This window comes from Amblyomma mixtum, chromosome 6 (genome assembly GCF_055824585.1).
Source record: "Amblyomma mixtum isolate Tamu chromosome 6, ASM5582458v1, whole genome shotgun sequence".
NCBI lineage: Eukaryota > Metazoa > Arthropoda > Arachnida > Ixodida > Ixodidae > Amblyomma > Amblyomma mixtum.
The window spans coordinates 117,331,440-117,356,768 of NC_143017.1; the positions used below are offsets into that span (position 1 = coordinate 117,331,440).

A 25,329-nucleotide genomic window follows, 5' to 3' on the forward strand; every position below is an offset into this window, starting at 1 on the left:
TTTTTAATATTCAAAGTCATGTCCCAGTTATTACACCACACGGCTATCTTATCTAAGTCATCTTGCAGGCTGTGCACATCAAGTGAACTATCTAAAATTCTATAAATCACGCAGTCGTCTGCGAACATTCTAAACGAAGAAGTAACATCGGCATTAATATCATTTATATATAACAAAAAAAAAACAAGTGGCCCCAGAACAGAGCCCTAGGGGACGCCCGAAGTGCCAGGACCATAGTTCGAGGAGGGACCACCAACAACTACACACTGCTGCCGTAGGGATAGGTATTCAGAAATCCATACAATGACTCTTTCATTAAAATTGTAGTTGCGTAAATTAGAAACAAGGAGATCATGCGCAACAACATCAAATGCCTCCTGAATGTCCAAAAAAATACAATCAATAACTTTGTGTTTATCAATAGCAACTGCGATATCTTACGTAAACTCAACCAACTGTGGCAGGACAAACCTTGGTGAAATCCGTGCTGAGCGGGGTTATGTAAATTATCTTTAACAAGGTGCGACGTGACAGAACTGTAAATTACATGCTCCATTGTCTTGCAGGTTATACTTGTTAGAAACACTGGCTCATAGTTTTCTACCAAATTTCTCGGTTCATTTTTATGGATGGGCACAACGCGAGCCAATTTCCAGTATTTTGGCAGAGTCCCTTCTTGCAAACTCTTTTCAAATAATCGAGTAAATTACATTACAATGTATCAGCACAATTTTTGATATCTGCTGTTGGTAAATCATCTGGGCCGCTTGCAACCGATTGGTTCACATTACGCAATAACCTGCGAACACCTGCTATACTAAAGATAACTGCTGGCATCAGATCACCACTTGTTAGAATCTGCAGAACTCGTGAGTGGATGAAATAAATACTGACAAGAAATATTTACTAAAGGTCTTAGCCTTACATGCATCGTCTTCAATGAGCGTATCACCACTTTTTATCGTTGGTATCGAGCAGTCATCTTTGCCGCGACTGCGAACATGTTTCCAGAATTGTTTCGAATCCTGTACCAACCTGTTTCCAAGTGAAAAAAAAAAAAGAAGGTTTCGCTGTTCCTGCTAGCGATTTAAACTCAAACTTCAACCTTTTCAGTTCAGCTAGATTTCCAGGACAACGCCTTTTTCTAAGTTTCAGATAGACTCGCTTTATTTTTTTCGTTAGAGTGTGTAACTGGCTGTTGAACCACGGTTTGTTTTTAGCTCTTCTAGGAGACGGGGGCTTGGAACCGGCGACATGACAATGCCCATCTCAACTGTTCTGCTACCTGTTCTGTTCTGTTCTGCTAATGCAGGTTTTTTCTGCCTGCCAGACTGCTGGAGGAACGTCTTTGGAGCCTACCTTCACGGAAGCCGTGTGCCGGCTCAGGGATGAAAATTTCCGTCCTTTTTCAAGCCCGACAATCAAGTGTGCCCAGCAACGGACAAATCCAAATTTTTTTTAGCGTTGTGTTTGCAGCAATGTGCACTGGGCGTCAACGATCTTCGGCTACAAATGCTGCGAAGCGGCACTTCACCAGCGGGGCGTGGAACCGGCGACATGGCAGTGCCCACCTCAACTGTTCTGCTATTAATGCAGGTTGGTTTTCGAAATCATTCTCTCACTCGCCAAGCTTCATTGCTGCCGGTTCCACCGCACACGTTGTTTTTGATTGTGTCATCACAGCGAAATTATGTGCCGTCGCGGAATGTTCATGTTAGGCGGCAACTATTTGTGTTTCCTAACCCTGCCTTTTATTTTTATTTTTGCTTGTGTGTTGCGGAGATGTTGAACTGAGCCCACGTCCCTCTGAACAGTTGATTCAATTACTCGAAGGTCAAAAAACATGGTATCGAAATTAACATCAATAGAAGCAAACAAAACAAAATTACAACGGAAATGAATGATTTGAAAGAGCGTGTATGTTCTCTCAAAAAACAGCTTGCAAAAATGGATGGCATGAGCAAAGCAATGGATTCTATTTCAGTAGAACAGCGCCAGAACCATGAGGCGCTGAAGTTTCTCAATGCCAAAATTGAAGATTTAGAAAACAGAGGAAGGCGGAATAACCTGGTCTCTTTGTGGTTTCGAGGACTCTGAGAACGAAACCGCTGCCAAGTCAGAAGAACTTGTTCTTAGTCTATGCGCCTCTGAACTTTCACTTCCCTCATTGGTAATTGAACGTGCTCACCGGCTGGCTAAATTCGAAGCTGGCAAAGATCGGCCTGTCTTTGTAAAATTTTCCTCTTTCAAGGTATGGCAGTCGGTGTGCATAAGCTGAAAGACACCTCTTACGGCATATCTGAAGATTTTTCACGTGCTGTGCGCGAAAAGAGAAAGATTTTGTGGGCCTACGCAAAAAGAAACAAACAGGATGGAAAGAAACCAGTGCTAAAGTTTGATGCGCTGCACTTAAACGGAAAACGTTATCAGTGTGATAGCGAGTCAGGGGGTGTGGTCGAGCTGTGACCACTGGGCTCGACCCTGAAAACAAGGCCGCTGAGTTTGCTACTCATAAACTGCCAGAGCATTAAAAATAAAATTGACGAATTCTGTCTTCTCGTTCAATCTATAAATTCAGCAATTGTTCTTGGCACTGAGTCATGGCTCGATTCGTCTGTCCTGAATTCGGAGGTTTTCCCTTCCGGATATCAGTGTTTTCGTCGTGATCGTTGCACAAGAGGCGGGGGGGGGGGGGGGGTGTTCATTCTCGCTGCTACGGGAATACCATGTGTAATGTTAGACTCTTCTGCTGTTACGGAGTCTGTGTTTTGTAAATTAAGATTATCGAATGGAAAAAGCCTCAAAGTTGGGGTATTCGACCGCCCACCAGGTTCATCGCGAGAAGAATTTTAGCATCTGTCAGATATTCTCGACACTGTCGAAAGTGACCCCATCTTGTTGAGCGGTGAATTCAACCTCTCCAGAAGAGATTGGTCAGCCAGTTCCCCGAGAGGCAGTGCTCAAGGTTCCCTGTACTCGACATTTTTTATTTAATTGATTCATTTAGGTTCCATCAGTACATTCGTGATGCGTCTCGCAATGATGGCTCTGGAAATATTCTTCATTTATTGCTGTGTAATACCCCAAACTTATAGCAGATGTTAGAGTACTGCCGGGGATCAGTGATCACAGTATTATGATAGCTGACATTTCTGTTGGCAATGTGGCAGTCGCATAGAAACTTGCGCGAAAAGTCTATGCATTCAGTAAGGGAAATTATGAAAGCATTAACATAGAGTTAGAATCATATTTCTATCAAATTTAGAGTTAGAACATAGAGTTAGAATCATATTTTTCCTTTGCTGATCAACTTGATACTGAGCACTTATGGACCATTCTAAAAAAAAAAAAACTCCTACAGCTTCAAGACATGTTCATCCCCGCGCAAACTACTTGCACACTTTTCGGCATACTGACATGTTCCGTTTTCGCTGGGCAGCTGTTGCGGTGTACGTTAACTTACATCCAAACTTTCTTGGCATTGTCTTTTCTAAGAGCGCCGGAGCGAAGTTTGCGCTAGCTACTGAAGTTTATGCGCGGCGACAACATGCATTGTCTCTCCGCCGTCATGGCTGAACCTGTGATGCGTATATTCGTATGGCGCGTCGCCTCGGAAGACGCAGTTGCCCTTGATTTTACCAAATTTGTTTGGACTTAGCTTACACTAAACACTAGGACTGATAGTTAAGGACTTCAATGCGCTCGGTATGCATTACACGACGTGAACTGGTGTATATAACTGCCCATGTACCCGCTTTCTGTGATCACGGAGGTAATTCAAGACTGCGCTGGTACTGTATCGGGGACTCTGGGCTATTTGAGTAATGTGTTATCCTTGTGTCTTCCGGGAGCGCCGCCTTTGTATCTAGAAGTTCCCATTAACAAGTCGTCTGGAGACGTAAAGGGTAGGGAGTAACGGAAGCACTTTCACTGGCAAGTTTATTACTATATACGTAAGGTGCCCACGGCTGTGTTCATGAAACATTTCCCCGGCATTTTTTTTAACTTTTGTCGTAAAGTATGTTTAGGGAATCCAAACATTCGTCTGTGCACTCACCGCCTTGTCCGCCTCTGCAGCGTACTCTTTCCGCCGCTTTAGCTCCTGTAGGCTTTCGGGGAGACGCGAGTCGACGTTGCACTTGTATCCCCAGACAGCCCCAGTTTCGTCAGTTCCACTTTCTCAGCCAAAATGCTTTCTTGCGCTACGAGCGCCTGCGTCTCCACCTGCCCCAGAGTCCCTCGCTGACAATGCAGAGAGCCCTAACTGTGATGTCATGGCATCCTCTGTGACGTCATTCGTCGCAGCTAAGAAGATTAGCATCGCTGCCATTGAATGCGCTGAGCTTTTCGTTTGACTGTCGGCCTCCCCTATGACGCGAACAGCAGCCACTCTTTGAAGAGTACGACCCCGTATACTCACTTCGCTTTCAGGTGGTGCGTACAGGTCCAGGTTCCATGGATAAAAATTTTGAATAATGGAATAATGTAATGTCCTGTTATGGAAATATTGAAGGTAATGGTGTATTCTTTCGATGCGTAGCAAAATCTTTCTTTTAAAGTATTTCCATCACTAGCGTCGAGCAGTTAAGATTGCCATATAAAACCAATGGGGAACGTTTTCCACGATAGCACACGCGTTAATACTAAAATAAAACAAGCTTGGCGACGGGATATCTGTGGACATATTAACTGTTACAGTAAAATTGCATTTAGAAGCAAAGATTGCAGGTCTTGAGGAAATGAGGGCCGCTGTCGAGGACTGTAGGGCGAGTAGTGAAAGACAGCGTTCCGAGTGGCAGACTCTGATGAAGAAAGTGGACGATCTTGAAAATCGATCTCGACGGTGCAATCTGCTCTTTTATGGAATTAAGGACGAGGATGAACGCGAGTCACAACCAATTTCTGAAAAACTTGTCCTAGATTTGTGTAGATCTACTCTGGGAATAGACCCCAGAATCGAAAGAGCCCATCGCCTCGGACGGTTCCGTTCAGAAGGAACTCGCCCAATAATTGTTAATTTTAGTTCATTCAAAGAGAAAGAGGCTGTTCTGTCAAATGCGAAGAAATTGAAAGGAAGTTCTACTAGCATTTCAGAGGACTTCTCTGAACCAGTACGAAACAAGAGGAAAATGCTATGGGACTACGCCAAACCTCGCAAGGGACCCAATGGCAAAGCACATCTGAAATACGATGTCCTTTACTTGAATAATGTCAAGTACATTTACGACGAATCTCAGGGGCAGGTAGTTCGAGCCTCTTGACAAGTTAAGCCGGATCACTCTGTTTTGTCGATTCTAGTACTAAACTGCAGAAGTATTAAGAATAAAGTGGACAAGCTACATGGTCTAATTGACATGGCGAGACCTTCCGTTGTGATCGGATGTGAATCATGGCTGGATGGGGATGTTAGCGATAGCGAAGTTTTTCCGAGTAACTATATCAGCTATCGAAAAGATCGAGACAGGCACGGAGGAGGCGTATTTATACTGGTGGACGTCTTAGTTAGTTCTCGTAAGATGGAAATTGATGTTGGGACATGTGAGGCAGTATGGGCTCAAATTAGACTTTTAAATGGTAAATTACTATCAGTTTGCTCGTTTTACAGGCCACCTGGAAATCAGCTTGAACCCATCAGCGACCTAACTGATATGATTGAAACTGTTAAAACTGACTGTTTAGTTGTTGGAGGTGACTTTAACATTCCTGAATTAGACTGGAGCTCAGGATGTCTTCCGTCTAGAGCCAATTCCGCAGTAGGCAAAGAATTGTTAAATCTGTGCAATTCATTCAGTTTATCCCAATTAGTGCTGCAGCCAACCCGTGGCAACAATGTTTTGGATTTATTATTCACTAACCAACCATCGGCAGCTTGTTCTACCCTTGTAGTGCCCGGTATCAGTGATCACAGTTGTGTTTTAGCGGAAATGAACTTTCAGTATGTTAAACTTGAAGACTGTGGCAATCGGCGCATTTACAGTTACCGAAAGGCAAATTTCCCCGAGATAGCCTGGGCACTTGAATCCTATGTCGATGTGTACGAAACATTGTCTGATTCACTCAGCGTTGATGAGCTGTGGCGCACACTGACAGCCAAACTTTTTGATTTGCGTGAGCAGCATGTGCCGTCATGGGTGATGACGAAACGTCGCAGCAAAAGCAAGCCATGGTTCACAAAAGCGCTGCGCAGAGTCGTTGAAAAGAGGCAACAACTATATGCGCGCTTCAAAAGAAATCCGTCGGAAGATAACATGGATCAGTTAAAAAAGATTACAAAGGATATGAATGCTTCGGTCAAAGAGGCTAAATTTACCTACTTTCAGTCTTTCGACATGCGTATCCAGGATCGCCCTAAAGAATTTTGGCAGTACATAAAAAAAAACAGAAAGGATGAATTGTCTATCCCGCCACTCGATCACAACGGAAGTATCGTTCATGATAATCTGGAGAAAGCCAAGTGCTTTAACACGTTTTTCAGCTCAGTTTTTTCTGCTGAGGACAGCAATAGCCCTGCCGATTTTCGCCTTGCCTTGAACTGTACGGAACCCATGGAGAACATTGAATTTGATCAGCGAGGAATTGTGTCGCTCTTAGAACGCTTAAAAGATAACAGTGCCACCGGTCCGGACGGCTTACCCACGATCCTGCTCTCTTCTTGCGCTTTTGCGTTGTCAAGGTACCTTCAAATTCTTTTCACAAAGTCATTACAGGAAGGCTCCTTGCCTGATGAATGGAGGCTTGCTAATGTTGTACCTATACATAAATCGGGACCTAGGAATGTTGTTTCAAATTATCGACCAGTGTCCTTGACCAGTGTATTATGCAAAGTTTTAGAGCATGTGTTTTATACTAGTATTATGAATCATCTTAGTATACATTCATTATTAAATACTAATCAACATGGCTTTCGCAGTGGTTACTCGTGTGTCACCCAGCTTACCGAATTTGTACATGACCTGTCAAGTGCTTTAGATAAGGGATATTCTGTTGACTGTATTTTTCTAGATTTTAAGAAGGCCTTTGACGTTGTATCACATTCCTTATTAATACAAAAATTATACTGGTACAACATAAATGAGAACGTTATTAGGTGGATAAAGGAATATTTGAGCGTTAGGCGTCAATGTGTTGTTGTCAACGGGAAACAATCGCATGAGGTGGCTGTAACATCAGGGGTGCCTCAGGGATCCGTCGTGGGCCCATTACTGTTCATAATTTACATGAATGACATCTTTTCAGGTATTTCTTCATACATGCGTCTTTTTGCGGACGATTGTGTATTGTATAGAATTATTAACGATCAAAGTGACTGCGATGCATTACAACAGGATTTGTGTAAAGTGGCCCAGTGGTGTGAGAACTGGAGAATGCATATTAACTTACAAAAATCTGTACATATGTGTTTCACTAAAAAGAAGGTTCCCCATATTTTCACTTATAACATAAATAATAGCAGACTGCTTTCAGTGTTGGAATTTAAATATCTTGGTGTATATTTAACAAGTTCAATGTCTTGGCATCGTCACGTGCATTTCGTTACTGCCAAAGCCTGTCGTGTTTTAGGTTTCCTGCGACGTAACGCTAAACTTTTCCCTTTAAAGACTAAAGAACTGCTGTATAATACAAACGTTAGAAGCATACTTGAGTATGCTTGCACAGTCTGGGATCCGAAAACCTTGCTTGACGTTCAAAAGCTAGAAAGAGTTCAGAATTTGGCCGTTCGTTTTGTTTTCAATAACTATGGGCGATATTTTAGTGTAACGAGCGCGAAAAAATCTTTGGGTTGGGACTCACTTCAAAAACGTAGGAAAGTACTGCGTTTAAAATTATTTCATAATATATTTCATTCTAGAACTGGAATAGACAGAACCAAATATATAGCCAACCCTGATTACGTGTCTTTACGTAGAGATCATTCACTTAAAGTTAAAGAATACAGGTGCCGGACTGACCTTTTTAAAATGTCTTTTTTCCCCAAAACGGTTTCGGAATGGAACAAGCTGCCTGAGGAAGTAGTGTCCATATTATCAAATGATTCATTTTCTTCCATGCTGTGACATTTTTTTGTGTATAATAATTCCGTGTTCTTTCTATCTCATTGTTATCTTTTTTTTGTAACCACCTGCACGCGGTGGCATTTGTGTACTTTTTCTTCTACCCCCCCACTGTAATGCCAGCCAATGGCGCTGTGGGTATGATGATAAATAAATAAATAAATAAATAAATAAACTCTTTCCCATTGAAAAATGCTTTTGTCCAGAACTGTTGGGTATGAACTGCCCCGCTTCTCTGCCTTAGGGCTGTTCAGAAGCCCTGTCTGATCACCCGCTTCAATACATCAGCGGTCATGGTGTTCTGCTATTGAACACAAGTTCCGAGGTCGATATCTGTGGCTGGCGCATTTAGATGCGGACGAAATGCGAAAACGTGTGCTGAGATTTTGGTGCAGGTTACTGAAATAAGCTGCGAGCTGCCTTTTTCATCGTTCAGCACTACACAGGTATAGCTTCTGGTTGTGAGTTCCTAACCATAAGGTTTAAATTTCGTCCCTTGAAGGAACCATGCTTTCTTTATAACCGTGGAGGCGGTAAAGTGCACACGAGCTGAGACTGACTCTGGAGTGTAAGGTTCCGGATTAATTTCTACCACCTGGGGTTCTTGAAGTGCATTTACATCGTGAAGCACATGGGCGCTTTTGCATTTCGCCTTTACAGAAACGCGGCCCGACATCGATCCCGCGTCCTTGTTCTCACCCCTTGACCACTAAGCCACCGCGGCGGGTAACTTGACAGCGGGTGTGGAGCGGGAGGCGCACCTGTTTCTTCCACTTCATGCGCCTGTTCTGGTACCAGGTCTTCACTTGCAGCTGCGTGAGGCCCAGCACTCGCGCCAGGTCTGCGCGGTCGGGCGTGGACAGGTACTTCTGCGAGTCGAAGCGCCGCTCGAGGCCCATCAGCTGGCCCTCGGTGAAGACGGTCCGGTTGCGCCGCGCCCTGCGCAGCTCGCGACCCTCCTGAAGGGAGTCGCCGCCGGCACCAGTCGGGCTCAGGGGCAGGGCCCCGTGCTGCTGCTGGGAAGGAGGAGGAACAGGGGGTCCCGCTAGGGCCTCCACTGTGGACACCGCGGGACTCAGCGGAAACGCCGACGAGGCCCAGGGAGACGCTGCTCCTCCGGCAGACAAGTAGGCCGCGCTTAGGTCCGGGTACCCGGCTGCGAAGGTAACGGGAGGGAAGGGTAGAGCCTCTGGTAATCGAAAACGTTTGTTTGGTTTGGTTTGGTTTGGTTTGGTTTATGGGGTTTAACGTCCCAAAGCGACTCAGGCTATGAGAGACGCCGTAGTGAAGGGCTCCGGAAATTTCGACCACCTGGGGTTTTTTAACGTGCACTGACATCGCACAGTACACGGGAAATTCTAAAGGCCTGTGTACTGTGCGATGTCAGTGCACTTTAAAGAACCCCGGTTGGTCTAAACTTCCGGAGCCCTTCACTACGGCGTCTCTCATAGCCTGAGTCGCTTTGGGACGTTAAACCCCATAAACCAAACCAAACCAAACCAAACAAACGCTTTCGATTACCAGAGGCTCTACCCTGGCTGTTTGTCAAGCAGGTCAACTGACATAGATAAGGTTACGGAATCAGCAGCCCTTGAATGCAACGAAGCATCCTTCGAAACTGTTGAAAGGTTTCATGGACTTATGGACACTTTCATGGTGACAAACAGCGCGAAAAGACGAGGAACCTGAGTAAGAAAGACAGAGGACAAGCGATGACTCGCAACTAAAGGCTTTATTTGCTAAAACCTTATTATATGAAGGAAATATGCAGGAAGATGCACAGTGCGTATCTTATGAAGGAAACATGCAGGAAGATACGCAGTGTATATCTTCCTCCATGTTTCCTGCATATAAGGAGGTTTTAGCAAATAAAGCACTTTAGTTGCGAGTTAGCGCTTGTCCTGTGTCTTTCTTACTCTGGTTCCTCGTTTTTTTGCGCTGTGTGTCACCATGAATCTTTACCAACTAGTCCAGTTGAACGTCTTGGACTCTTTAGCGATTTTCATTGACATGGTATTAATCCCCTATGGGCCTTGCTTAAGTAGGTAGCGGTCTGTAGAATGTTGTTAGGGAGTACATGTGTACAAGCCAAGTGGTGACAGCAGACCCGGACCGTGAGGAAGAAAAAAAATAATCTGGAAAATGTAAAGGAGTTGAACTGCGTTTGGCAGGCACCCGCTGGTTATGAACAGGAGCTCGCCTATGTCACGCGAGAAAAGTACACGCGCGTCCCAAAAGTTTGTGGAAGACACTATTAATGAAAAAGAAAATCATCGCCTTCCTTGCACGCCGCCCGGAATCGACGTTTCCAATAAGCGCTCCCTGCGCATCGCCGTACATGGCGCTATCACGGTGGAAGCGGCAGCGGAAACTGTTTGCGACAGCCCAGAGAGGAGGCGTTCCGACGTCTACGTCGCCAATGGAAGGCAAGGGTGGATTCATGGAGGGGGCGGTCACCTTCCGGCTGCCCCACCCAAGCGAGAAATTATACATGATAAAATCATGGTAAAACCCAATCTTCGACAATAAAAGTTCAAGAAATACATGATTAAGGTGGAAGAGCCCTTCCTGATAGTTGTTATGGCCTGATATGTAATTAGCGTCTCACCCCTTGGGGCATCAGGGTCCGCGACCCCGTCACCGGCTCGGCTGACAAAACCTCGAGCATACTTGTGAGCGGCCTCGTTCCCTAGAACACCCGCGTGGGCTGGGACCCACACCAGATCCACTTCCTTCCTATAGTTAGTTTCAGGTACGTTGCAACCTTTAAAGCCATAAAACGCCCTTTGGCTAAGTGCGCGCCCTGTAACAGCAGCATGACCGGCCTCCTCGGTGGCTCAGTGGTTACGGCATTCTGCTGCTGACCCGAAAGACGCGTGTCCGATCCAGACCGCGGCGATCGGATTTCGATGGAGGCCAAATTCTAGAGGCCCATGTACTGTGTGATGTCAGTGCACGTTAAAGAACCCCAGGTGGTCGAAATTTGAGGAGCCCTTCGCTACGGCGGCCCTCGTAGCCTGAGTCGCTTTGGGACGTTAAACCCACATAAACAAAACCAACAGCAGCATCGGGCAGACACACAAAGGAAGCGGCACCTGCAAGGGTGCGCTCAACCTTTTAGCTGCATGCGTTGTGGCACCGGCAACCTTCCCAGCCCTCTCAAGGGCACACGTTCACAGGAGAGGGAGCATGGCTTCTATAGGCATCCGAATTAGGAGCGATACCTGAGTTCACTGACCACGCAGTACGGGCACCGATGCCCAAAAGAGGTCATGCGCAGCTGATTCGATAAAATGCGGTTCCGAGAACTTCATTCCTGGCGCTTGACATCGCCCTGCGTCTGTGTTGGCAGGGGTCAGGTTGCATTGTCTTGTTTTATTTTCTGACATTGCCGCTTCCTGCGCTTCGCGGCGGCGTTACGAGAGCTTCTGCAATGGCGCTGCCGGGGGGATTGGGGAAGTCCGGCTGAGACGATTATCTGCGTTGCGTCTTGTACAGTCACCGCGAAAAGACAAAAACAGCAAAAAAAAAACACGTTAGTGTCCCGCATTGGTCACAGCTGCTTAGAAAAGGCGGTGCTTGGGCGGAGCAGTAGCCGGCATCGCCTCGCCATTGGCTAGTGCAGAGCCCATGTAATATCAAAATAGCAGAAAAGAGGAACACTCGCCATAAAGGAAAAAAAAAGAAAGAAAAAAGGAAAGAAAAAGGAAAAACAATTGCCGTTTCGGGGCCCGTACGGGTCCCTTGTTCACAATGGCAGCGGATGAACGAAGGTGGTGACTTATGTACGGTGCAGGTGGCCTAATGAGCATGCGTAAATCTCAGGAAGATTACCCCGCGTTCGGTTCAAAACCGAACATAGTTGCGGCGGTAAGCGACAATGACGGGAATGTTTAAAATACGTTTCTGTAATATAGGGTTCCACTTCACGTGTGATAGTAGCAGTGATGACAATGCGACTGCATATAGAAGTAACCGAACCCTCAGACGTTTTCGAATGAGCGACATGATCATGTGCTCTGCATTAACGTTGATAACTCGTGCGGTAGCTTCGAAATGCTAAGAATGCTGTTTGCGCGCACTTCTAATATGAACTGCCTTGATTTTGCTTCACTCATTTGCATCCTAAATTGACCTAGCACACCATGAGGCAGTCGCTGCAATAGCGTTACTTGTCCACTTGCCCAGCGGAGGTGTACGCTGAATTATAGATGGAAAACGCGAGAACGTTTATCGGGAAACATTTTCTCATTTAATAAACTTCAAGCTAAAGTGCGCTTACTTGTTCATACATAGCCACATGTCCTGGACTACGCAGGAATGCGTAGGGCTGGCTCAAGACGGATTTAATTTTTCTTTATTCTTGCGCATAAAAATACGACCACGCTTTCCTTATTCCGTTCACTATCGTCAGCTGACTTTTCTATATGTTGATATCCATGTTTTGCACGTAGAAAAGAAGGAAGAATGAATGGAAGATAACACTTTACGTGGCGAGGTGCACAGTCGCTTTTTCAACCAACACTAGAAGTCCTTAGACAGCTGAAAAAAAAAAAAACCTCGAAAAGTTCTGGGTACAATCTAAACTCGTCTGTTTCTTTATTCGCAAATAGCGAAGTTCAACCTTGGTTTGAAAAAAAAAACGTAAACGAGCGTAGAGTAAGCATGAAATGTTTACTGGCCTTATGTCATCTCGGTGGACACCCGAACCGCACCGTACAGGAAGGGAGGAACGCCACCACCCGTTCAGCGCGATGCCTTGCCATTTGAACGCAAGGTTTTTTGACGAAAGGAAATGGCGCAGTAATTCTCTGCCATCTCGGTGGACACCCGAACCGCACCGTAAAGGAAGGGAGGAACGCCACCACCCGTTCGGCGCGATGCCTTGCCCTTTGAACGCAGCGCTTCTCCCCCGGATCACGTATGACAGCGAAGAGTAACGTGGCATTTATTTGCTTTTTGCACGCGTTATTAGAAATCGGAAATTATAATTCCGTGCATTATCAAACCCACAGCTCCACTGATATCTTGATAAACATTGAGAAGGCACTGGCAGCAGTTATTTTTTGTCTCGTTTGGAGACCAACCGGCGCTTGCATGCCGGTCGCGTAGGAGGGCTTAGAGAGAGACGTTAAATCTCGTTGTCTCGTACGGTGCCCGGATGTTCTCGTTTCAGAGCCCGGATGACTGGATTTCAGTGCCCGGATGATGGCTCTCGGTCTCGGCGTGACGTCACCACACTGCCGACAACGGGAGCTAAAAAAAAAGTGCAAATTGTGATATCCCATCGCATCGTCAGCTCGCTTTGACTTTTTGTGGTGGTCCGGAAGCACCTCTTTTTTGTGCGACTTATCATCAGTCGCAAATGCTTTGGTTTGCCCGGTTTGCCGCTCCCCGTCGGCTTTAGTGAAGGTTTTTAATACGCACATCTCGTTGTTTGTGAAATTCAACACAATTGGAACGTGAGCTAAACCACGTAGGCATCCGCCCTCTCCTTCCTCTCCACGGCACGGCATCGCGGTGAAGGAACTCTTCCCAAGCGAACCAGGGACCTCGCGCTCGCCCAGCCAGCTGCACTCTGTTCTCGACGCGGTCGTCGATCTTCCTGGGGGTGATTCTTTAACCCGGTGCATACCACAGCCCGGCTTTCCCGGGCAAGGCACGCTTGCGATTGGTGCACAGCGCCTTCGACTAGGGGCAACCGACCGACCACCCCGGTAACAGTGCCCCAACGCCTCGTAGCGGCGAGCTGCGCATTCGCCATGAACGCCGCAGGGGTTGAAAGACGAGCGAGGGAGTGACTGCAAGGCGGCATTGAGACGAGGGATGCCGGGGAAGAGCGCGGCGAACGTCCGGTTTCGCTCGAACATGGCGTTGATTGTATCTCGGACGGCGCGAGCAGCCAGCGACGCGGAGGTCTGCGCGATGTTCGGGAAGCGAGCGATGAAATACGGAGAGACTGGGGTTGGGCGAAAGAAATGAGGTCCGGCGACGTCGCCTGCAGTCACGCACAGGGGATCCCCCGTGCTGAGGCGTTACGCGATGAGGTCCGTGGTTCTCGGGATCGATTAGAAAGCGGGTGCTCCTCGGGCGCGAAGCGCAAAGCGGGTAGCACGGAGCGGTCGGCGGTAGCCAGTGTTTGCTTCCCGATGGAAATCGCATGGGACATCACGGACCACATAAGCGACGCAATGGGGGAAAAAAAAAAAACTGAGTGGTCAGCGCCGATGCCCAAGGAGGCGCTCGCCTCTGTCTGTCTTCCTGGTACACGATGGACGCCGCAGAACGTTCCCTTCTCGAGTGTTCTCTGTGGCCTCCCTCTCCCCCTCCCTGAAAGCGACGTAAGGAAGTGACTGGCTGTCCGTGGCGGTGTCTTATCACGGGTAGGCTTGCTGTTACATTGCAACACCAAGGAACTCCTTTACGAGGAGGACCGTTGCTGGACGTGTACGCGTGCCTTTCCGGTGTGTTTTTCGCAGCAGACCAAACGAGCGGCTGAAATAGCCTGAAGATAAGGAACACTGTGCAGCAGTTCCGTGTGGAGTACCAGGACACATTTTTATAAGGTCGGCAGGCAATAAATTTTCGGTGTCTTGACATTGACCTCAATTTCCCGCTTGCTTTTAAGCGCAATTTGCTCACCCTGGGTGATGTGTCCCTCCCACAGTGTATAAAACGTCTGCCTTCGTCAACAAGAAGGCAGCCAGCACTAATGAGAGCTTTAAATAATCCAGAAAAATTCAAAGGCAATAGATATTCGGAGGCATTTCTAGGGCTCTTCCCTACCTTTTTCCGCTGCCCGTCTGTCGTCTATCAGCGCAGCAAACGAACGCATGCGTTGACGGCACTTGGCCCACAGCGTATACATTTTCAGCCAACTTCGCACGTATATAATATACACAGTTCTATCGGTGGGTGGAGCAGGCGCCTTTCCGAGTGCTGCACTGGGATATGTGCCAGGGGCGGTTTAATGGGTGTGGCGGAGAGGGTTGAGGGGACGATCGAAATTTTACATAAGTAAAACGAGCTGAATCCGGTAATTTCGACGAAAAAGTCCAAGAAATAAATGATTAAAATAGGACCGCACCCCCCCCCCCCCCCCCCCCCCCCCTGCCCCCGGCTAGAATGATCATTAAGTCCGCCCAGCTGTTTTATGCTTCACTGACGCCGCGCAAGGGACCCATGTCCTACATGGGTTTCGAGTATTGTTTCGAGCCCGTCGAACACAAATAGAATACGTGATGTGCAGGTCCCATGTAAACAAACGCGACCAAAGTTTGAGAATTCTATTAATGATTACTTCATAATTAAGTGTGATATGCACCCTTTTTCCTGTTTTGTACTTGGTTTTTCTCTTGACGTATAGTATCCGAAAGTAATTTTAAACTTTAGTATAGAAATAATCCCAAAATTCGTCTTTTTTTGCAAGCTGGTGGCTACCTTTCATATTGGAGAGAACTGTGCAGATAGAGAAAACACCACAAGAAAGGTAATACGCATTTACTGAAAAGAGAGAGAAAAAAACAAATAAAACGTGACATAGCTGGCATACCGCGCAGTATAAATGATGAAATGTGTGCCGGTTTCCTTGCAAATAGGGGAAACAAAAATCAAGAGCAAAAGAACTAAAAATTACACCAGCATGTATTCGCATATTGTCAGTTTTTTCCTTCATATTTTGGTTGGACGGTATCGATATGTTTTCGAGAGAAAAAAACAGTCGCTCGATAAAGTGATTCTTTTAAATAAACTATGTGTGCCTTAATCTTCAAGTCACCTCTGCTGGCCAGTGTAAGTGTAGTTTTTAACTACATGTTCATACTACTACATCTTCATACTATACAAACCTTGTGACCTGATATATGAGCCTTCACACTTAATTCTTGAAGCCAGAAACAAGTAATACTCGATTCGTTTTGTATTGTCACGTCGTCTCTTTTTCCTTCTTCCTTTTATAGAAAATGCGCAGAACCTGATTATTAGTGATGTTCTCACCGCTCGAGAGACTTAAATTACGCGGCAATCAATAAGAACTTTGTACAGGTGAAAAAAAGTGCTGTCAGAGTTAAAACAAAATTCAGTAACTTCTGCAAGGACTTAAATTTAGATTCTCTCGCTAAAGATATAAAAAACTGCCGAGGTAATAGCCTAAATGCTTTATTTACTGCCAAGACTCACAAACCTGATGTACCTTTCCGGACTATCGTGAGTGAAGAAGGTTCTTGGCAAAAGAACGTCAGTACTTTCTTGCAAAAGCAACTTAAATAGCGCTTTGTGTCTCGTCCTTGTCTTCGTGGTTTGCATGCTCTGGCGTTATTTTCTTCAAATCAAGACTTAAATTTCTTGCGCCGATTATCAATGCTTCTATTCCTCTACACGTGTTTGGATTCCAAAGCATAAATGTAGGCGAATTTTTATGTTTCTTTATAGAATCGGATATATTCAGTACCAGTCGAGAGAACTTGCCCAGATAAATTTTTGGCACACGACGTGCAAGTGCGTTTGTGCGTTCAATGCTAAACCGCAAGACAAGCGACCAAACCAGGAAACGCAAGAAAGAGTGCCACAATGCATCTTCCATGCCCACGAGCTGTGGTTTTTTGGTCAGCCATCCTGCGCAATCGTTGAGCCTCTTCCCGATTCTGAGAAAGCGGGGTGTGCGGGCAACGCGTATCCTTTGATCTTATTGCATATGCGCCAGCTTCTGATCCGGCAACGACGCTTATATGCCGATCGCCAGCCGATAAACTGAACGGTCAGACCACACAGATGTGGATTCCTCTTTAGCGCTTTTTTTTTTTATTCTACCTCCAGCTTCCTTTTTGCTTTGCGAGAAATTCCACCGGTCGTTGAGCAACAACGACATTCAAAGCAACCCTCTGTCTCGGCGGTTCCGCTGCTCACCAGCAAGTAGAGATTTATTCCCCTCTTAGGAAAGCCCTGGGCGGCGCGTCAAATACCGCATCTGCAAGCTTCCTCTTTCCCTCACCTCTCCCTCTCTCTCCCTCATCCGTTTGAATCCTCCGCGAGCGTGATTGCAGGCGACATTCGACATTAAAAAACTCTCAAGTAACAAGCGCGGAAGAAAGGGCATGCATGCAGATAGGAAAAACACTGCTCTCTTTTCATTTTTGCTTTTCCTTCTAGGCGTGAATATCTCTGGTCGCGAATTGACAACGAGCTCGCTGCAGCCATGTTCCTCTTACCAAGCAGGCTAAGAGGAAATATGCGAGTTTAACCTATTAGTTTAGATTGCGCTACCCAGTCCTTGCCTTTTCTTTGTCGAGTTCCACGTGTCGTAATTTTGAAATAGCAGAGCAGTTAGAGTACTCTAAGTTTAGCTCGTGTAAAGGAAAGCCGGCGAGGACAGAATTGGCTGCGTGCCTGCTGCTTTTTACCTGGCAGTTTGCTCGAAGGACGTAACTCGAGCACACTACATTCGTCCGACGCCGCAAACACGCCCTGTGTCAAATTGTATTAAATACGTGGCGCCCATCTCTCACCATCTATAGCGCCCCACCCAAATGTCATGCTAACAGTAAAGCGAAATTTTGCGCTGGCCGTTTTGAGTATTTATCCTGCTATGTGAATCTCTAACATGTTAGCTCCAATATGTACAGTCTTTGCCAAAAGTAACCAGGCTGCAGGGTTTGCTTCTCAGTCGTAGATTAAAGGTATTTTGTCAGCCTCCAAGCTCTAAATCTCTGTATCGCAAGGAGAACCCCTGTGCTCACCTTGAAAGAACTTTTTTATCTTTCGGGAAGCTGTTAAGGCCCTACTATTCGAATGATAAGCAAACCATGCAGCCTGGTTACTTTTGGTAAAGGCTGTACATTTGGCACGCATTTGCCAACGCCACTAATCTTATATCGTGCAGTTCGCAAAATCCGAAAAATACACCTTGCACAGCAGTGGTGCCAGTTAGCATCGCTCTAATTAAATATTGAAATGGCCTTCTCTAGAGATGACACGAGAATAACTACACACAGACAAGTCCCCTTGTCGAAACGTTGGCTCAAGCAACCTGAGGTTTTCCCCTCCCTTGTTCATTTTGTGATCGCCAAGGACCATCTACCACACCCTCTCTCTACGTTGAGATTAAGAGGTTTTCAAATTGGGCTATAGTTGGTTGCGATTATGTTCTTTCATTGTTGCGCTTTTGACGCCACTAAACAGACTAGAAGAACAACACATAAAAAATCCTTGTTATGTGTTGTTCTTCTCGTGTGTATATATGTGGTGTTAAAAGCGTAGCAGTGAAAGTACGTTGGGATACTTTAAAGGGGACGGGGTCGTCAGTATACGTCATACAACGGAGCGCGATTTGCTTACACATCACAGCGGGTGTAGTAGTGAGCAATCAGGAGCCATGGGCGAGAAAACCGCCAGAAACGGTGAACTGAAACATTATTCTGCTTTCTGCAAGATTCCTCCTAGACACGCTATGGCCCGTCGTTACTCTGTGTGCGATGGAGCTTGTAGGGGACAAAAATCGATTGCAGCGCCGCCATTTCTCGTGAACAACACGTAATTGGATTGTTCAGGTGTTAGTAGACGTAATTCTAAATCGACGTGTTTCATTACCGTTGCTATTTCGGGAATTGTTCAGTGTTATGCAGCTTACGGGCAATTGCCGGCTAAATGGTTGAGTTGAAGAGGGGGGGGGGGGGGGGGGGGGGGAAATACTGAGTCGTCGTGTACATCAGCGACCTACAGGAAGTTGATCTTTTATCGTGGAAGCGCAGGAAAGTTAGTACCGGTTAGTAGGATGGTTAGCAGCTTAAAGATAGCGCTGCGTATTGAGCTATTTACATCTACTTTCGTCATCTAAAAAAAATGCATCTTGCTAAGTTGTGCACATCTAAATAAACCGACATTTACCGCCCTATATGGGGCTTTATTTGGCATAAGCCGTGTACAGAAGTACACAAAGAAAGCTTTCTTACTTTACATGTTGTCTCAATGTCCACCCTAGCAGTATGAATGTCGAGTTGATAGTGCAAGTTAAGCCGAACCACCGAAACGCGTTACTTTCCCGGGATGGTCGAAGCACCGACGGTTCTAAAGGCATGTTTTCATACCTAGTTATGAGGAAATCGCTGATGCACTTATGCAACGTAAAACAGCTCAACTTAAAATTAATGGCAATAACTGTACGCACCTGCTGTCTTACATTGCTTTCGGCTGACTGCAAAGTATCGTTTAAGAACACGCGCAAAAAGAAAAAGTGGAATTAACGTCCCTCGGAAATTTCACCTCGAGTTCAGTGTCAAGGATCCGGGGAATGGTTCTCTTCAGCTCTCGAGTATAGCAGCAATAATTATGATCGCCAGGTACAAATCACCGGAACCTCGCGCTGCAGAAATGTTCAAAACCCAACAACAGCAACAAAAAGGCGCGGCTAAGAGGTCTGCCGGAAAAGTTGTATCACCCAGCGTCCAGTCGGGGAATCACCTTCGGACTCGTGTGAACACTTCGTGTCTGCCGCGTCTTGCCTTACTCATTTGGCCACGACTGCGGCTTGTCCGTACTGAAAGGGTATCCCCGCCTTGGGGGCTCGCTCATGGCTTACGTAGGCGGAGACGGCGAGTTTCATTCTGCTTGGCTTGCTTTTTATTTGTTTGCTTTTTGACTTCACTGACAGCTTCCTCATGTCTTTTGACAGGAAAATGCCGCGTTTCTTTCGCGCCTACAACGGACGACGGCGATCAAGACACCGAGGAAATGGCTCGCGCGCGGTTCCCTTTGGGTTAGCCCCACAATAGAAATGCCCGCTTAGCAACGTCTGCGGCTGAATCGCGCGCATCTAGCGCGTGAAATCATGAAGTGCTGACGCGGTCAAGGGCACCTTCCTGTCAACCCCCTTCCCTCTTTCCTTCCCTTCGTTCTCTCCGTGCTGTGTTCCCCAGTTGCTACGCGGACAGGATGAAGTGTCCTATTAGTCCTGGGTAGATACTGCTACTTAATGCGGTTGGTTTGCTTTCGCGCGTGTAAGTATATATGCTATTGAATATAGGACCCAAGGTCTTCGGTTATTTTCTCTCTCTGGAGGTGTCTGCAGACAGACACGAAGCACTGAGTAAAGCTTTCTTTCTCTGTGGCACCCCCCACACGCACACACACCCCCAAACACACACTCACCCACAAATGCTAGTCCAAAGGGACTAGTTCTGCAGTTGATACCTGTGCTAACAGATGCACCTTTTTTAGACGCGATATATGTCCCACTGTATTGTCACGTGCGATAATATCCACACCCTGAGTCATTGCGAATAGAAGCAAGTTATTTTCATTGACAGTTTGGTCTTTCCTAAGCACGTAGGCGTGGTCCAGACGAAGCTATAGCATATTATGTGCCTGTCTGCGCGTTATTGTTATTCTTCGGGTGAGTCACGTGGGCCCCGGTGTGGGACTCTCATAGCGTGAAGAAGCCTACCGCCGCCATTTATTCGTTCCGGTGGGAAGAGATGTGTTTTTTTTCTTCATATTTAACAGGCGAGTAGTTTCAAGCTATTCTAAACAGAGGTTCTTATAAAGAATTGTTACTGATCACCGCCAACCTTTGTCAAAGCATCGTATCGCTGGTCAGCACGTTCGGACACCGAATTCTGCGCGTCAAGGACCATATGTGTTAAGACCCGGTGGCGCCGCTGTGGAGAGCCACAGACTAGCTCAGAAAATTCTGAGACAGTTTTTCTTCTTTCTGGTGTTTGCCTGAAGTGTCAACGGGAAGAGAGTCACGTAAGCACTTGAGGACGGCCTGAAGTAACACAGATTAATAATTATCATTGCACCTTTCTGCTTGCCATTGCTTCAAATGGAGCGCATTCAACAGTGTAACGGGAAGTGGGTATTTCCCGCTTGAGGTTTCTTTACCTGAATTCCCACAGCGTTGCTTTCCTTATGTACATGTGCTAAAGGGCCTCTTTCGACAGTAACTTCTTGTCCAGAGGTGAACAAACCTGTGCGGCCGATTTCGAGTGCATGCATGCCACCCTGTATCACTTTTGCGCGCTTTAGCATCTGAACTCTTTACTTCTTTGTTTTTTTGTTTGTTTTAAGGTTAGGTTGTTGTTTCCGTACCTCTCTAAAGTGCCATAGCGAACTGCAAACACTGAACATACAGGACAGCTTCGACGCGATGAGTTGAGCGGAGTTACGAAACAAAAGCGTGATTTCGTAACCGCAAGGAGCGCTTAAGTCGGTGCTGCGGGGCATCCATATCAGTTAAGTGAAAGCGAAGATAAGCAGCGGTTTCTCAAGGCTGAAAATGCTGAGAGCTGTTGCAGCACTGCATTTTTCAGGCCTGTGAAGTGCAGGCGAATTCGTTATTTCTCAGCCCTGCCCGGATGACACTAACAGAAATGACCGACATCGTTAATGGCTTCAATTTTGCTAGATAAGTGAAGAGAAGAAAGCATAACATTAAATATCTTATCTGATGTGAATATATTCAGCTCATGTTTGTCGTCTACTGTGGTTGCTCTCAGGAGCCAAGACCCTCTGAGAAACGAACCTCGGAGAGGCACGATTAAGGGCTTAAGAACAGAAAAACCTTGCAAGGATGGCGAAGGACACGATGTTCCACATTCCATTTTTTTTTCTTTTAATCAAATGCGCAAAATTAAGGCTCACGCTCACCTTTCTTACAAATGCGTTATGGCAGCTAGGCAAATATAGACTAGGAAAGAAAACCGGCAATTGATTACGCTACGAAATATGTACATTTACGCCTGTATTGACAGCGCTTACGTGCCATTACTCTCCTTCAGCCTGTCCTCTGGAATTCCATTGAGAAATCGCTCGAATTTGCCTACTCAGACAAAAGGCACTCGCGTATACTGAGTAACGAACTTGCGCTTGCAAGTTCTTTCATAACCTTTCTCATCAGCTGAGCTGGGCTGCGTCTTCGACGTGGAAAATTTCGGCCTCATCCCTCTGGGCTCGCGAATCTTCTGCTGGCAAACAAAAGGCTGCAATTAGGTGAAGGAGCGCCTTGCATCGTGGGCAGGCGCACTAAGGCTGGCGCTAACGCCGAGCTGAGGTGGCGCTGACGTGTCCTTCCCATTCAGAAGACGCTGTCAGACATGAGCGGCAGCAGTGGGCGTACGCACTACGTAACGACGACGCCCGTTCGAGCAGCACGTGTGTTGCGGCGGCGAAGGCACTACTCTCGCGTGCGACGCTATGCAACCTGCTTCACTAGAAGCATGCAGCGCTGTGCTAGCTGTAGAGAAGGCGGAACATAAACGCTCGCAGGCTAGCGCGTGCAAAGCTATCTTTACTTAAAAACAGTCCTTAATTGACTTGTACAATCGCGATATCCAACGACACGCAATATATGTCACTTTCTCCACTTCATTTTCCCTTCGTACTACGCATGAGCGGAGCGTCCTTTACCACAAAGTAGCTGCATGCCTCTCTCCACGAAGACTTCCTGACAGTTTGATTTTTCTCCATCAGATTATGTGCCAATCAAAATCACCTTATTCTTGCTCTTCCGCCCTTTCTCTAATGCCCCGAAAAGGTGGTCTTTAAAGTAATAGAGTGAAGGCAAGTGAAAGCGGTCAGTGTTCAGGCCAATCGCAAATTGTTCTTAAGCGCACGCATACATCTTGCAATGTAGCTGACGCCACTTCTGCACCGTGTCTCCCAATTTGTTAGCATTGATGGGGAAGGCACATACGCTGGCGCCAGAAGGTCAGGGGCCGAATGCTCGATGATACTGAACATAGGAAGTTGGTGTCTGGCTAATCTCTCCCTTCACTCTAGCAATGGTTACAGCACGGCATACAATAGCAAAATCGGTACCCAATCACGCACAGTTGTACCGCACAGTTGTAACAGCTTTCAGATCTCGATCCGCGGCCTCCAACCGTATCATATAGCAGAGCCAACGCAATGTGAGGCAGCGTAGGTTCCTTGGTGCTGCATGCTTCTAGTGAGAGGGGGTGTAGAGGACTGGGCAGGATGGGTTGCTACATAACGGTGAGAGAACAGAGAGATGACAGGTTGGAGGCCCGAGGTAGGGCGGCTCTCCTCCCACTCCTCGATCCCACCCCTCGTGCGCTTTTCGCTCGCTTTATTTGTTCACCGAGACGGGGAAGCCACGTGCCGAGAGTTGCGCACGGGTGAACGACAGACAAGCGAGAAAAAAGAGTGGAAGGAAGGGCCCCACTGTCGGGGGTTGGCATGTTTCAAGAAATACCCCAGTGGGGCCATAAAAGTAATTACATACCACAGTGAGTAAAGATCACAATGGTATCTACGTTTTAGAAGAGGCAAAGCAGCTCAACTAAGAAGAACGACAGAAAGAAAGAAAACACACTATCTGATTACTACCAAATGAAAACGGTTTATTTTCGTGTGCAACATATAACATCGAGAAAAAGGTTATAAACACCACGTGACCGTTCTAGTTCCTCGCGCTCCTTTGCCTCGTATTGATAAATCAAGTGAATATCCAAAATCGCCGCGCCTCTTTTTTATTCCTTCCGATTTACTGTTTTATGGAGGAAAATATATTAGCATCTGTTCTGTTGGGAGCTCGCGTCGAAAATTGTGTTCCAATGTCTGTAACCTCTTCACTTCTGCGTTAAAGATAATGTGCCTATTTGCGCTATATGTTATACTTATACTTAAAAAGAAAGTTATACTTATATTGCAGCTTTCTGTACTACATGTAAGGAGATGAAGATCGTATCGGGCTTCTAGGTCTTTATATGGCCTCATTCCACTCTCAATCACCCGCTTATATTGTCTCCCGATAACTATAAATGTGCTTCTATTCTGATTTAACCACACTCGCGTAAGCACGAAGCGCTCGTCTCTGACACTGCTAGAGACCTCAGATTTTTGGCAAACGTGAGATGGTTTTTGCAGGGCACTGTTCAGCACACCTTAGCAAAATTCCGCTAGAGTGAAAAAAAGCAAACATTAGAGAAGATGTTGACCTGTCAGAGGGCATGGCTAGTTAAAGATCAGAGGGCTACGTTCTACAGCGGACGTACCGGGGTGTTGAGGGTGACCTGAGCCACATTGAGGTTCGTATTGTGCCCCTGTTGAAGGGGAAATGAGACGAAAAGAAGAGAAATAATGGAATGTAAACATCGGAAATAGCGCAAGCAAAATGGTCCGCTTCAAGTAGTCTAAGACATCTGTAGACTTCAAGCCACTAGTGGAATCACGATAGAGTGGCGAATGCAGATAATGGTGAGTTCCGTCGTTAGTGCAGAAAGCTTGTCAAGACGTGTATCGTCAATATTCAGCGAGTGCGTTTATTCTTCAACAGATGCACGACATGTTCATTGGTTGTGCTCTGTCGTTGGTTATTTTGCTACCGACACGATCACACTGTACGCATTGTCGCTGTGTGCATAAATCTTTTTACCTATGCCGATGAGCTTGATTCCCCCGCTGGCGTCGTCACCCGCGAGTTCGTCGGCAGCGCGCTACGCTGCGACAAGGCCAATCATAGCACGGATGAATACGAGCTCGTGTTGGCGCAAAGCCAGACCTTTCCCTTCACGTCATTTCCATCCGCGCTGACGTACGAGCCTAAGAAGAGAGGAATTACACAATGCCGGGGCACCCACTCTGAACGTCACGTACGGTATTTCTCGTGACCTAACGCGAAGAGGCGTTCAGTACCTTACTCGTTTCACCGGCAGACGCACCGTGAACTTTCCGGCTCGCACAGCGCAGTGCACGCACTATCTAAGATTCACCTTCTCTCAAAACAACTTCCAAAGTTTCGATTTTTACAGCCTGCAAATGATGCATTCACCACGCGCTCAAAGGGCGCCAGACTTGTTTGGGGACCTGTGTTTAGGGGGTGCGTATATAACTCCGCAGCCAAAACCCCATTTACGCGAATGTGAAACTTACGTTCCTTCTTCTCCAACCGAACGGGGGAGTCAGTGGGGGGTATAAGAGATGTGCCTTAATCGCCGGCAGAAGGTGAAAATGGCTTCAGGGCGTCAGGTACCTGGGGTTCAAAGCCCGCACAGGAACGTGGGTTCCTTTAGAGTTTTATACTTTTTATCTTTTACTTGATCTAATGTACCATGTTTTTCTTTTTGTGTTGCGAATATCTTTTTTTCCACAACGAACCTCGTGTGGGCACGGTACATGGGCGCTGTACTGACCCTCTGCTTCGCAACACAAACTGATACACCTCACCCATTTTCTCACTCCTGAGAAGGAGGTTGAAGTCCTTATTTGGTTTGTTCAGAGCCTCGAGGTCTTTGCTCAGCCAAGGATGGCCGCTGAGGTTTCC

General features: G+C 46.5%; 1 protein-coding gene across 1 annotated transcript in view; it reads right to left on the bottom strand.

Moving 5' to 3' along the window:
* LOC149340163 (uncharacterized) overlaps positions 1-25,329 on the bottom strand; it is a 69,674-nt gene that overhangs the window by 22,773 nt on the left and 21,572 nt on the right. The window contains exon 2 of the mRNA XM_089551064.1: positions 8,813-9,207. Within this exon, the coding sequence (XP_089407190.1) occupies positions 8,813-9,207 (395 nt within the window). The remainder of the gene's footprint in view (positions 1-8,812; positions 9,208-25,329) is intronic.